We start from the raw sequence: 14,762 nt of genomic DNA on the forward strand, positions 1-14,762 counted from the left end.
CACACACACACACACACACACACACACACACACACCACACACACACACACACACACACACACACACACACACACACACACACACACACACACAACACACACACACACACACACACACACACACACACACACACACACACACACACCAGCTGGAAAGGCTGTGTAAGTCCAGTGCGCTTCAGAGATCTGATCTTTAGACAGAAAGCAGGTAGGTCCAGGTTGTATGCTGGAGAGTGAGAGGAAGAGGGTGGAGGTGAAATAGATTGTGTATGAGGAATAGAAAGAAGTGGAAATGAGAGTGTACGGGTGCATAAACAGATGATATAATGGAGAAAAGGTGTTTTATTGGGCAAACCAGGTGTATTTGATCATTTAGAGAGAGGAGGTGTTGTCAATTCTTGTCCTGCAGCTATGCTTCTCAACACGTTCTAATGGCATTGACTGGGAAGCAAATTAATCCAGAACCTCTGAAGATTTCTCTCACTGCAACTTTCCCCTAGCCAAGGTACTGAAAGACTTTGTGTGCAGGTGTGTACTGTGTTTGCATAATGTGTGCCTGTGTGTCACCTGTCTGTCCGTCTGTCTGTCTGTCTGCCTGCCAGTCAGTTTGTCTGTGCCTATTAAGTTAATCTCAACACTACACTCAGGAAGTTGAAATGGACCCGGGGGGCCCATCGCCCCTCATGCATTTTGTGGTGGCGAAGAAGACTATCAACGGTATATTTGATCAGCTGCTGGAGTATGTCAAAGAGGGCTCKGAGTTTGTGGACGGTGAGTCTACATAGTGTGACTTAACAAAAAGTGTGTTTTGTAGATTATTAGCATCAATGGCATCTTACAGTTTGAATACAGATGTATACACAATGTCATAGGTATAGATGGTTTTATGCTATAATCTGCATCTTAAAGGGCACGACAATTCCCTTGTTAACTGTTAACTTTTTTTGCGTGGCTACCTATTACATATTAACGCGTACACATGGCGGGCTACCTTACACAAGTGTGGGGGTTTTTAGTTGTCATTTACCACAATATCCATTCTTGTCTATCTGCTTCTGTGATGCCCAGAGACATGGCGAAGTGCGGATCTGGAGCAGGTCGCAGTTGAGGAGCAGTGCCTTGAAATCCAGACCTGTGCTAGGAAACTGGCCACCATTCGGGAGGTGCTGGCTCGTAGGCACATGAAGGTAGCCTTTTTTGGGAGGTGAGAGTCCATGGTTTATTGGAAATAGAGTTGAACCCAATAATCAACCGATGCATTACTGAGGGTCCATATGTAAAGGACATTTATATTATACAGTTTGTGTATATTGATTGGTATAGTTAAGTAGTCTCACTGTTATTCCAGATGTTTTTCATACTACCTAGATAGTATGGTGTAACTATTGATACAGCATAGGTAAATATTAGTAGCATAACTTTGGATGTGCAGAGTTATTTCCCCCAAAGTTAGTGTAACGGAGTTGGAAGATTTGTGCTAGCTCGCTGAGCTACCTAGGCTTTATCTCAGCATAATTACTGTGGTGGCAGGAGACCCAGGTTAGAACAAAGCCGTTCACATTAGCCCTGCAACCATAATTGTAAGCATTTTGTCAAAGGAGTAGAGACATTTCCTTTCCCTCTCCCTGGCAGGACGAGTAACGGTAAAAGCACYGTGATCAATGCCATGCTGAGGGACCGGGTGCTGCCCAGCGGCATTGGCCACACCACCAACTGCTTTTTGAGGGTGGAAGGCACAGACGGGGACGATGCCTACCTCACCACCGAGGGCTCTGATGACAGAAAAAGTGTCAAGGTCTGGGGTCAAACCAGGGGGTCGCAGACTGATCTACTGTGTGTGTGTATATATATATATACACACTGTATATTTTTGGGCTTTTCCAATTTTAGTGAACAGATATTGAGAGACAATGAAAGTGGGGAAAGATAGAAAGAGTTTGTGCCGAAATGCCAGATTCAAACCTATGCCGATAATGTAGACGGAGGCTGAGGTATGTCGGAGGCTGCGGCATTACCGCTAGACCAGCCTTTTCGATGTGCAGTACAACACACAATTGTTAGAAATGATATTTCCCTCTGTTCTACTACTTCATGTATGTCTCTGCGTCTTTTTCTTCCCCTCTTCCAGTCAGTCAATCAGCTGGCCCATGCCCTGCATATGGAGCGCAGTCTAGACTCAGGCTGCCTAGTGAAGGTGTTCTGGCCCAAGTCCAGGTGTGCCCTGCTGAGGGATGACCTTGTTATTATGGACAGGTAKGCGCTAGGGTTTAATACCAGTGACCGGTATCTCAGGACTTCCCAAACAAGCTCCTTCCCATTTCCTGAGAAAAATAATGACGGGACCCGTCCACCAATTATATAGAATTTCTATGCCACACAAAAAAAATACAAAATGTGCAGGTGCAAATAACTGCAAATGGCTTCATTCATACATTCYACCAGTCATCACAACATTAGTAGCCTACCATATTTACTCAACATTAAYTCCCCTATAGAACATATTACTTACGTTCATGGCTTGAATTGCTAACTATCATGAATAGGCTACACACAACCTGTCAACACAGTTACGGTAGACAATCCCCAAACCAGCTGTGTGGCACTGGAAGAGGCTCAAAATGTGCTATTCACTGTTAACAAAATGTCTGATACACTGSGTCCGAAATAGCTTAGACATTCGCAACATTGTTCAATGATGTTARACTTCAAAAGTGAGAGCAAGGCGGGCTTAGTCAGATTCGCAGGCAATTGATTAACCGCGACGATTTCCATGGTTCATGTTCTATGGAGTGATTTCAGTGCCAACTGAAATTGTTTGAATGCCATAATTTTGAATTTGTATTAGGATATTTAATTGTTCTTTAATATTTATTTGTGAAGCACAAATGTAATCATTGAACTCATAAATTGAACTTGTATTTCATGATTTGAAACTGAACTGAATGAATATTGGATTTCAATTTAATTGAATGTTCAATTTCAATATTTATATATTCAGTTTAAATATTGTAGATATTTAATTTATTGTCTGTGTATCAAACTTTTAATTTCAAGTTGATCAAATAGTCAACTTCTCAGATACAAAAGTATGTGGACACCCCTTCAAATTAGTGGATTCGGCTATTTCAGCCACACCCYTTGCTGACAGGTGTATAAAATCGTGCACACAGCCATGCAATKTCCATAGACAAATATTGGCAGTAGAATGGTCTTACTGAAGAGCTCAGTGACTTTCAACATGGCACCGTCATAGGATGCCACCTTTCCAACAGGTCAGTTTGTCAAATTTCGGCCCTGCTAGAGCTGCCCCGGTCAACTSTAAGTGCTGTTATTGTGAAGTGAAAACGTCTTGGAGCCACAACGGCTCAGCAGGGGAGTGGTAGGCCACACAAGCTCACAGAACAGGACCACCGAGTGCTGAAGCACGTAAAAAATATCTGTCCTCGGTTGCAATACTCACGACCGAGTTCCGAACTGCCTCTGGAAGCAACTTCACCACAATAACTGTTCGTCAGGACCTATGTGAAATGGGTTTCCATGGCTGAGCAGGAATAAAGAAGGTAGAAGAAAGGCGGGGGTGTATGTTTCATGATTAATCACTCATGGTGTGATTGTGATAACATATCCCGACCTAGAATACCTCACAATCAAACGGCGACCGTATTACCTCCAAAGAGAATTCTCTTTGTTTATTGTCAAAGCCGTGTATATTCCCCCGCAAGCCGATACCACGGCGGCCCTCAAATAACTTTACTTGACTTTATGCAAACTGGAAACCACATATACTGAGGCAGCATTTAGTGTAGCTGGGGATTTGAACAAAGAAAATTGGAGGAAAACGCTACCGAATATCTACAAACACATTGACTGTAGTACTCACGCTGGTAAAACATTGGACCACTGCTACTGAACTTTTCGAAATGCCTACAAGGCCCTCCCCTGCCCTCTTCTCTGCAAATCTGATCACGACTCCATTTTGCTCCTCCGTTCCTATAGGCAAAACTCAAACAGGAAGTACCCGTGCTAAGGTCTATTCAACGCTGGTCTGACCAATCGCAATCCATGCTTCAAGATTGTTTTGATCACACGGACTGGGATATGTTCCGGGTAGCCTCTGAAAATAACATCGACGTATACATGGATACGGTGATTGAGTTCATCAGGAAGTGTATAGGAGATGTTGTACCCACTGTGACTATTAAAACCTACCCAAACCAGAAACCATGGATAGATGGCAGTATTCACGCAAAACTGAAAGCGCGAACCACTGCATATAACCATGGCAAGTTGACTGGGAATATGGCTGAATACAAACAGTGTAGTTATTCTCTCCGTAAGGCAATCAAACAGGCAAAAGTCAGTACAGAGACAAAGTCGAGTCGCAATTCAACAGCTCAGACATGAGACGTATGTGGCAGGGTCTACATACAATCACAGACTACAAAGGGAAAACCAGACACCTTCTTTGCCCGCTTTGAGGATAACACAGTGCCACCGACGTGGCCCGCTACCAAGGACCCTTGGACTCTTCTTCACTATGACCGTCATGAGTAAGACATTTAAGCGAGTTAACCCTCGCAAGGCTACCGGCCCAGACGGCATCCCTAGTTGCGTCCTCAGAGCATGCTCCGACCAGCTGCATGGAGTGTTTACGGACATATTCAATCTKTCCCTATCCCAGTCTGCTGTCCCCACTTGCATCAAGATGAACACCATTGTTCCTGTACCCAAGAAAGCAAAGGTAAATMAACTAAATTTTTGACTATTGCCCCGTACCACTCACTTCTGTCATCATGAAGTGCTTTGAAAGGCTACTTAAGGATCATATCACCTCTACCCTACCTGGCACCCTAGACCCACTTCAATTTGCTTACCGCCCCAAGAGATCCACAGACGATGCAACCGTCATCGCACTGCACACTGCCCTATCCTGTCTGGACAAGAGGAATACCTATGTAAGAATGCTGTTKATTGACTATAGCTCAGCATTTAACACCATAGTACCCTCCAAGCTCATCATTAAGCTCAAGGCTCTGGGTCTGAACCACACCCTGTGCAACTGGTTCCTGGACTTCCTGGCAGGCCGCCCCCAGGTGGTGAAGGTAGGAAACAACACCTCAGGAGGCTGAAGAAATTTGGCTTGGCCCTAAAACCCTCACAAACTTTTACAGATGCACAATTGAGAGCATCCTGTCGGGCTGTATCACCGCCTGCTATGGCAACTGCACCATCCGCAACCGCAGGGCTCTCCAGAGAGTGGTGCGGTCTGCCCAACGCATCACCGGGGGCAAACTACCTGCCCTCCAGGACACCTACAGCACCCGTCACAGGAAGGCCAAAAAGATCATCAAGGACATCAACCACCCGAGCCACTGCCTCTTCACCACGCTATCATCCAGAAGACGAGGTCAGTACAGGTGCATCAAAGCGGGGACTGAGAGACTGAAAAACAGCTTTTATCTTAAGGCCTTAATTAGCCATCACTAGCCGGCTTCCACCCAGTTACGTAACCCTGGACCTTAGAGGCTGCTGACCTATATACATTGTCTTGGAATCACTGGCCACTTTAATAATGGAAAACTAGTCACTTTAATAATGTTTAAATAATGTTTACATACTGCTTTACTCATCTCATATGTACACATGTATTCTATTCTACTGTATTATAGTCAATGCCACTGACATTTCTCAATCTAATATTTACATATTTCTTAATTCCATTCTTTTAATTTTAGATTTGTGTGTATTGTTTTTAGATACTACTGCACTGTTGGAGCTAGGAACACAAGATTTCGCTACACCCGCGATAACATCTGTTAAATATGTGTATGTTACCAATAAAATTTGATTTGATGTAAAGCTTGCTGCCATTGGACTGAGAAGCAGTGAAAACTAATTCCCTGGAGTGATGAATCACGGTTCACCATCTGGCAGTCCGACGGATGAATCTGGGTTTGACGAATGCCAGGATAACGCTACCTGCCACAATGCATAGTGCCAACTGTAAAGTTTGGTGGAGGAGGAATAATGGTCTGTGGCTGTTTTTAATGGTTAGGCCGCATAGTTCCAGTGAAGGGAAATCTTAACGCTACTGTATAGTTCCAGTGAAGAGAAATCTTAACGCTACTATATATAATGACATTCTAGATGATGCTATGCTTCCAACTTTGTGGCAACAGTTTGGAGAAGGCCCTTTCCTATTCCAGTATGACAATGCCCCCCTGCTTAAAGCGAGGTCCAAACAMAAATGGTTTGTCGAGATGTGGATAAACTTGACTGGCCTGCACAGAACCCTGACCTGAATCCCATTGAACACCTCTGGGATGAATTGGAATACTGACTGTGAGCCAGGCCTAATCACCCAACATCAGTGCCCGACCTCACTAATGCTCTTGTGGCTGAATGGAAGCAAGTCCCCACAGCAATGTTCCAACATCTAGTAGAAAGTTATCTTCCGAGAAGTTATCTTCCGAGAAGAGTGAAGGCTGTTATAGCAACAAAGGGGGGACCAACTCCATATTAATGCCCATGATTTTAGAATGAGATGTTCAACAAACAGGTGTCCACATACTTTTGGTCATGTAGTGTAATTTGACGCCATAACTGAAAGTTAAGACCTCTGGAACATGGACATGACTTCTGTTCCCCTCTTTGATGATCACATGCAGCACAGGACACATTCGAAGAAAGTGTCACAAAAAGCATGATTTGGCCCCTATGAGAATATACACTAAGCATACAAAACATTAGGAACACCTTCCTAATATTGAGTTGCACCCCCTTTTGCCCCCAGAACAGCCTCAATTCGTCCGGACATTGACTACAAGGTGTCGAAGGCGTTCCACAGGGATGCTGGCCCATGTTATCTCCAATGCGTCCCACAGTTGTGTCAGGTATGCTGGAGATCATTTGGGTGGTGGACCATTCTTGATACACACGGGAAATCCAGCAGCATTGCAGTTCATGACTCTATCAAACCGGTGCGCCTGGCACCTACTGCCATACCCTGTTCAATGGCACTTAAATATTTAGTATTGCCCATTCACCCTCTGAATGGCACACATAAACAATACATGTCTCAATTGTCTCAAGGCTTAAAAATCCTTCTTTAACCTGTCTCCTTCCCTTCATCTACACTGATTGAAGTGGATTTTACAGGTGACATCAATAAGGGATCATAGCTTTCACCTTGTCAGTCTATGTCATGGAAATAGCAGGTGTTCCTATTTAGCTAATAGAACCTAGAGAGTGTTCTTCATTGGAAGCTTCTCTAACATCAGATATGTACAGTGCGGTGTCCCTCAGGGCAGTTGTTTTGTGCCGTTACTCTTCTCTATTATTACAAAGGATTTGACACTGGTCTTAAACAAAGCTAGAACGACTATGTATGCGAATGATTCCACACTCTACATGTCAGCACCCAAAGTCAGTGAGKTCACTGAAATTCTAAATAAYGAGTTAGAGTCAGTATCAGAATGGGTAATTAATAATAAACTGGTCTTAAATACAGCTAAAACTAAAATAATTGTATTTGGTTCAAAACATTCTCTAAGACCTAAACCTCAAATTAAGTTGTGGGTGTGACCATTGAGCAAGTTGAGGAAGCTAAACTCCTAGGTATAACATTGGATGGTCAATTATCATAGTCAAATCATATTGACAAAGTTGTTGTGAAGATGGGGAGTGGTATGTCTGTTATAAAAAGATGTTCTGTGTTTTTACTAGTTCAGGCTCTGGTCTTGTCCCATCTTGATTACTGTCCGGTAATATGGTTAAGTGCAGCAAAGAAAGACCTAGCAAAGCTGAAGATGGCTCAAAACATAGCAGCACACCTTGCCCTTAGCTGCACATACAGAACTAACATCAACAACATGCAAGCCAGGCTTTCCTGGTTGAGGGCTGACTGCATACATTTTTGTTTTTGTGAGAAATATTATTGTGTTCAAATATCCAAATTGTCTGTATAATCAAATTACGTATAGCTCTGACAGATATACTTACCCCACCAGACATGCCACCAGGGGTCCCTTCACAGTCCCCAAATCCAGTTGGAATTCAAGGCAACACATAGTATTATATAGAGCCACGATCATATGGAACTCCCTTCCATCTCAAATGACTCAAGCAAACAGCAAAATTAGCTTTAAAAAACAAATTAAACAACACCTCACAACACAACGCCTCACCCCTATCTGACCTAGTTTAATTGACTAAAATAAATTCAACARGCCACATTGGCTTCAGAAACCTTCAGAAGCTTCTCTTTTAACACAGAGAGCATTTGTTCTCTACCTTTCCTGGCTGGCAAAGTACCAGGATGTTGTCTCTGGTTTTGAATCTGAATTTGAAAACATGCATCTGAGAAGTTGAATATATCTACCTTTGATATACTTGAAATTAGTAAACTTGATACACAGACAATTAATGCAATATCTACCATATTTAAACAGTATGAATATACAAGTTCAGTTTATGAATTCAATGATTCAATATGTCCATTAAAGATTATACAATTTTCAATTCATATTCATATCCTAATACAAATGATAAATTATGYGATTCAAATAAAATGTATGTTAGAACCAAAAAGGGTTCTTCTATGGGAACAGCTGAAGAACCCTTTTGGGACCTGTTTTTCTAAGAGTGTAGTGTCCTCAGAAAGTATTCACACCATTTGACCCTTTCCACATTTTGTTGTGTTACAACCTGAGTTTAAAATGGGTTAAATTGAGATTGTGTGTTGAATTAGTGGAATTAGGTTTTTAGATTTTTTTTACAAATTAATACAAAATAAAAAGCTGAAATGTCAAGTCAATAAGTATTCAACCCGTTGTTATGGCAAGCCTAAATAAGTTCAGGAGTAAAATATTGCTTAAAAAGTCACATAATAAGTTGCATGTACTCATGTACTCTGTGTGCAATAATAGTGGTTAACATGATTTATTAATGACTACCTCATCTCTGTACTCCACACTTCTGTAAAGTCCCTCAGTCGAGCAGTGAATTTCTAACACAGATTCAACCACAAAGACCAGGGAGGTTTTCCAATGCAAAGAAGGGAACATATCGGTAGATGGGTATACAAGGCAGACATTGAATATCCCTTTAAGCAAGGTGAAGTTATTAATTACACTTTGGATGGTGTATCAATACACCCAGTCACTACAAAAATACAGGTGTCCCTTCTAAACTTCCCAGGGATTTCACCATGAGGCCAATGGTGACTTTAAAACAGTTKGAGTTTAATGGCGGTGATAGGAGAAAAKTGAGGATGGATCAACAATATTGCAGTTACTCCACAATACTAACCTAAATGACAGAGTGAAAAGAAGGAAGCCTGTACAGAATAAAAATATTCAGAAACATCCTGTTTGCTTGAAGGCACTAACGATAAAGTGCAAAGAAATTAACTTTAAGTCCTTAATACAAAGCGTTATGTTTGGGGCAAGCATGGTGGTGACTGCATCATGTTATGGGTTTGCTTGTCATCGGCAAGGACTAGGGAGTTTGTGGGATAAAAATAAATGGAATAGAGCTAAGCACAGGCAAAATCCTAGAGGAAAAGCTGGTTCAGTCTGCTTTCCAACAGACACTGGGAGACAAATGTACCTTTCAGCAGGACAATAACCTAAAACACAAGGCCAAATATACACTGGATATACACTGGAGTTGCTTACCAAGACGGCATTGAATGTTCCGAGTAGCCTAGTTACAGTTTAGACTTAAATGGGCTTAAAAATATATGGCAAGACTTGAAAATGGTTGTCTAGCCATCGACAACCAACTTGACAGAGCTTGAAGAWTWTWWTTTTTTWATGTGCAAATATTGTACAATCCAGGTGTTCAAAACTCTTAGACTTACCCATAAAGACTCACAGTTGTAATCGCTGCCAAAGGTGTATTGAATCAGGTGTGGGTAGACTAGATATTTCTTTATTTCATTTTCAATACATTTGTTACATTTTCAAAAACATTTTACACTTTGTCACTATGAGGTATTGTGTGTATATATGGGTGAGAAAAATGTTTTAATTAATCCATTTTGAATTCAGGCTGTAAAACAACAAAATGTGGAATATGTCAAGGGGTATGATTACTTTCTGAAGGAACTGAACAATATACAACCTGGACTGGCTCTGGGTTGTCCTMACTTGTCTGTGCAGTGTTTGTATATTTTGTATTTCATGAAAACTGTGTTCACTTGTTCAAAATGTATTATTTTACTTCCTCTAATCAATCAATTCTACTTATATTGTTGCATTATGCATGCGCATGCACACACGCAGCCCAGGGACTGATGTGACCTCTTACCTGGATAGCTGGATCGACAAGTTCTGTCTGGATGCTGACGTCTTTGTGTTGGTGGGCAATGCAGAGTCCACACTGATGAACACAGTGAGAAAAAAAACTAAACCACTCTTGTAACTCMTTAGCATTAACACTAACGTACATTACCATTAATTGACAGAAAACTTTAAGAATGTTTTTTGCCATTCAAATGTATTTTCTGCATTTTTATACTATCTTACAAACTTCACCCCATTCCTACTGGAAATTACGCCTATGSACACCACTATGAGCATAATCAATTACTATATTGTATCTAGATGTTTCAGTGTGTCCCATGATGCATTTATGCACTTGTTTTTTTGTTAATTTAAAAACCATTTTTTCTTTCCATTGCTTCTCTACTCATATATATGTGTTTCTTGATGTGTCTATTACTCTTTAAAGGAGAAGCTGTTTTTCCACAAAGTGAGCGAGCGAATATCCAAGCCAAACATTTTTATCCTGCACAACCGCTGGGATGCCTCTGCGTGGGAGCCCGAGTACATTGACGAAGTGAGTTTGACTGTGAAACTACACTGCAAGCATAGTGCAAGCATTTCATAAGCGTTGTTTTTGCCATGCTACACCAGAAGCAGCAAAAGGACGACGCAATCAATAGTGCAATCCACTGAAAGCAGGAATGAAATACTTGAAATAGACACTTAAGCAGGGCAAGAGCGCCTCATTCACTTSCTGCTTGCTCAGCTGGAGTATGATTTCTCTTTGCTCACAGTGGCTCAGTCATCCACGCTTGCGCTTTGTGTACACTATGCTTACATTACACGTCTTGTGTAGTTTAGCTGTGAGAAAAACAAGATGGGTCCCACTTATAAAGGGCTTATGGGTGCTTCATTGAGCCCMTCATTCGATTTGCCTACTTTTTGAGTGACCAAAATGTCAAACCTAATGGATCATGAGCTCCCTCAGGTGCGTAAGCAGCACATGGACCGCTGTGTGAGTTTCCTGGTGGAGGAGCTGAGGGTGGTGAGACAAGAGGAGGCGCCAGGCCGGATCTTCTTTGTGTCGGCCAAGGAGGTGCTCAGCTCCAGGATGCACTGTGCCCAGGGCATGCCCGAGACAGGTGAGATCGGCGAGGAGGGACCAAAGGCTAGGTGGGCGAGGTTGCATGATGCTGATTGACTGGCTGGGCTGGCTCGCTGATGAGGTTTGGGGACAATAATTATACGATATTGATATGGTTATGGTAATTTAGAAGGCAACATAACAATTTACTTGAATACATAGGCATTCATAAGAAGTTGACAAGCAGTTGCCAGCACACRCCTGACAGATTTTCCTCCATCAGCCCTGTAACAGGCATCTCTCTCCTGTTACTGTCTCGCCTCAAAAACATCATTGCTATCTTAAAGCTTTGAACTGTTCACCTTACCCGGCCATCCATGAATGCCCACATTAACTATAACTTAACATGCTGGTGGTCCCCCATTGTTATTTTGATTTTGACTTCTGCTGGTCTTTCCAGGTGGCGCTTTAGCAGAGGGATTCCACGAGAGACTGAGGGAGTTCCAGAGATTCGAGAGGACTTTTGAGGCAAGCACTGAAGCATAATTGATTGTCATGGGCCATTGTAATATCACTGTCAATTTCACSTTGAGTGGCATTGTCACACTAACTTGCTGTACTTACGACTGCACAGGAGTTCATCTCACACTCTGCGGTCAAGACCAAGTTTGAGCAGCACACGCTCAGGGCGTGGCAGATCACAGAAGCAATCAAAGCAGTCATGGACGCCATAAATATCYCATCCGCCGAAAGGAAGTGAGTTTCTCCCCCAGTTTTTTTTGTAGGAGCATTGGTAATGTGCTWCTGCCATACGCCCCTAAACAGTATTGATTATTAATCATTAGATTAAAGGGATACTGTGATATTTCAAGATTTAGACCGTTTATCTACTTACCCAGAGTCCGATGAACTCATGGATACCATTGTRATGTCTCTGCATGCTGTTTGGAGATTATTGAAGTTAGCATATCGTTAGTTTAGCGCAATTGCTGGAAGTCCCCCAGTACAGTAGCCAGCTCCTCTCAAAAYCAGGGGAATAGACCTTCTAAATACTCCAAAACTGGGTGGTTGGTCATTTAAGGTCTTACAAAGCTATTCATAGTAATGGATAAATAGATTGAAGACCTAAATATRGCAGTATCCCTTTAAAGGTCCAAACGCTAGATCTGTGCATCCAAACCTCAAATTTTCACACTAACTTCCTACTAACATCCATGTACTGTATGAATTGCGCAAAACTCTGACTCAAATGTGCATCTCGGCATAGGATTTAGCCTTGAAAGAGAGAAGCCTTCCAATTTGCTCTTAACTATGACAACCTTTYCTCTTTCCCCTTTGACCTCTCCGTGTGCAGGATATTTTCCCTGGAGGACCGAGAGGACCAGAAGGACCGTCTAGATTTTGTCAGAGGCCAACTTAACCGCCTGACCGAGAACCTCAAAGAGAAGATCAACACCATAACAGATGAGGTGGCTGCCAAGGTAGACATTCGCACTCACCCATGTACAGTTGTATAAAAAGGGAGGGACTGTCTGTTAAGCCAAATGACAAAGAGGAATAGCCTATTATTTACTATAGGCCTGATTCAGAGTTGAGACAGGCGCACACATCTTTCACCCTTGACCTAAATAATGAATTGATGTTTAATGGGAGAACATTTTCATGAAGCACACAGATCTCAAATCAAAATAATGCAAGGATAGCGGTGCGTAAATGTGTGAGTAAATGATTGGTTCCGGATTAACAGATGAACAACTCTCTCATACAACACATATGTTTGTCTATAGTTGGCCTGACAAGCAGTTTGTGTTCATGATTTTGTGTTCAGTGATATTTTGTGTATTGTTAGCCACATATAAATAGTGTAGGCAATGGACAGATTAAGGTTAGTAAASGATCTGTTGGTTTATGATTTTACTACACATTTTTGTTTAGGTGACCGTTGCCATGGTGGAGCAGATTCGTGGTCTCCCAGCGCTGGTTGATGAGTTCAGTGCTGATTTCATACCAACACCACACGCATTGCCGCTCTACAAAGCAGTGAGTTCTGCTTCTAGATCCTATATCCTAGCAATATTAACTATTTCACCCTTTCTACACTGTCACGTTTGTTAAATGTGACATTTAACCTCCACGCCCATGGGCATGCACTGTGGGATTGAACCCGGGTCTGTAGTGACGCCTCAAGCACCGACCTATGCACACAAACACACACTAGGGTTTCCTTWAGGAAAATGTGGCGCCAGACAATGTGACCAGGAAGATTTTAATTTACCGGCCTTTTGAGAAATTTACCAGATCTATACAGTGTATGCATTGGGTGTGTAACCCATTAGAGTGTCCACCCACAGTACCCAGAATGATAGAACACTTAGATCACATTTCGATTATGGCAATTCATCTTAACAGATCATGCAACTCCTGTAATGTAGCAGCCAATAAAACGTCATTTTCAAACACTTGACAAAATGCAATTCGCAGGAAAACACCATTCTAAACAGCAAACCTGATATGAGTGGTTCCATATGTGAAAGAGATGAGAATCTCTGTTAAAAACTGAGAAAGAGTGGGTATCTAAAGATGCAACAACTAGGATGCATTGCTAATATGACTAGGATTGTGCCTTTTGCTTCTGGACAACGAAAGAAAGGTGATATGAAAACCTATAGAACAGGAGAGAAACGCTGGTAGAGCGCGATAGGACAAGGAAATGCCGGCTGGCCAAACCCTCCCCTAACCCGGACGACGCTGGGCCAATCGTGCGCCGCCTCATGGGTCTCCTGGTCACGGCCGGCTGCGACACAGCCTGGGATTGAACCCGGGTCTGTAGTGACGCCTCGAGCACTGTGATGCAGTGCCTTAGACCGCTGCGCGACTCGGGAGGCCATGAGGAAGTCTTTATAAAATAATTTCCTCCACGTTTCTATGGTCCAATTTTGACTAGGCTACTTTGAATCAAATCGAGGTAAGACATGCCTCATAATATGAAGTAAAACATTCAGGTTTCAAACAATGAAATATATGTTTTCAAAATGCATACTGCCTCCAGATCACATTGCAAAGTGGTGGGTGACGCACTGATAGCCTGCCTACTATTGCCTATTGTTAAGAGAATTATATTCTCAATGCTCATAAACTGAACTTCAATTAACTACTCAGTCTGCAACCCAGAATTTGTAAGATACTGGTTGAAATGAAAACAGACAGAGGCCCAGCCTACAATAGTCAAATGTTTATTCACGAGAACGTTCTGAAGTCCACAATACAAAGACATCCATTTTATAGCGGCGCACATACTTCCACACAAACAGTAGATAACATACGCACATACATACACACGAACAGTAGGTATCCTACGCACATACTTTATCAATACCCAGCCGACAAAGATTAGGGACCGTGAGAAGTACT

The 14,762-nt window shown here is 42.3% G+C and overlaps 1 protein-coding gene across 1 annotated transcript in view; it reads left to right on the plus strand.

The window, feature by feature from the left end:
• The first annotated feature begins 518 nt into the window (after positions 1-518).
• The window catches only part of mfn1a (mitofusin 1a), a 33,194-nt gene continuing 18,950 nt past the window's right edge, over positions 519-14,762 (plus strand). Inside the window, exons 1-11 of the mRNA XM_023977642.2 lie at positions 519-770; positions 1,068-1,203; positions 1,632-1,794; positions 2,128-2,252; positions 10,286-10,394; positions 10,734-10,841; positions 11,256-11,409; positions 11,812-11,879; positions 11,986-12,107; positions 12,706-12,832; positions 13,287-13,391. Of these exons, the coding sequence (XP_023833410.1) occupies positions 656-770; positions 1,068-1,203; positions 1,632-1,794; positions 2,128-2,252; positions 10,286-10,394; positions 10,734-10,841; positions 11,256-11,409; positions 11,812-11,879; positions 11,986-12,107; positions 12,706-12,832; positions 13,287-13,391 (1,332 nt within the window). The 5' untranslated portion in view covers positions 519-655. The remainder of the gene's footprint in view (positions 771-1,067; positions 1,204-1,631; positions 1,795-2,127; positions 2,253-10,285; positions 10,395-10,733; positions 10,842-11,255; positions 11,410-11,811; positions 11,880-11,985; positions 12,108-12,705; positions 12,833-13,286; positions 13,392-14,762) is intronic.

The sequence above is a fragment of the Salvelinus sp. IW2-2015 genome, linkage group LG32 (genome assembly GCF_002910315.2).
Source record: "Salvelinus sp. IW2-2015 linkage group LG32, ASM291031v2, whole genome shotgun sequence".
Classification (NCBI taxonomy): domain Eukaryota; kingdom Metazoa; phylum Chordata; class Actinopteri; order Salmoniformes; family Salmonidae; genus Salvelinus; species Salvelinus sp. IW2-2015.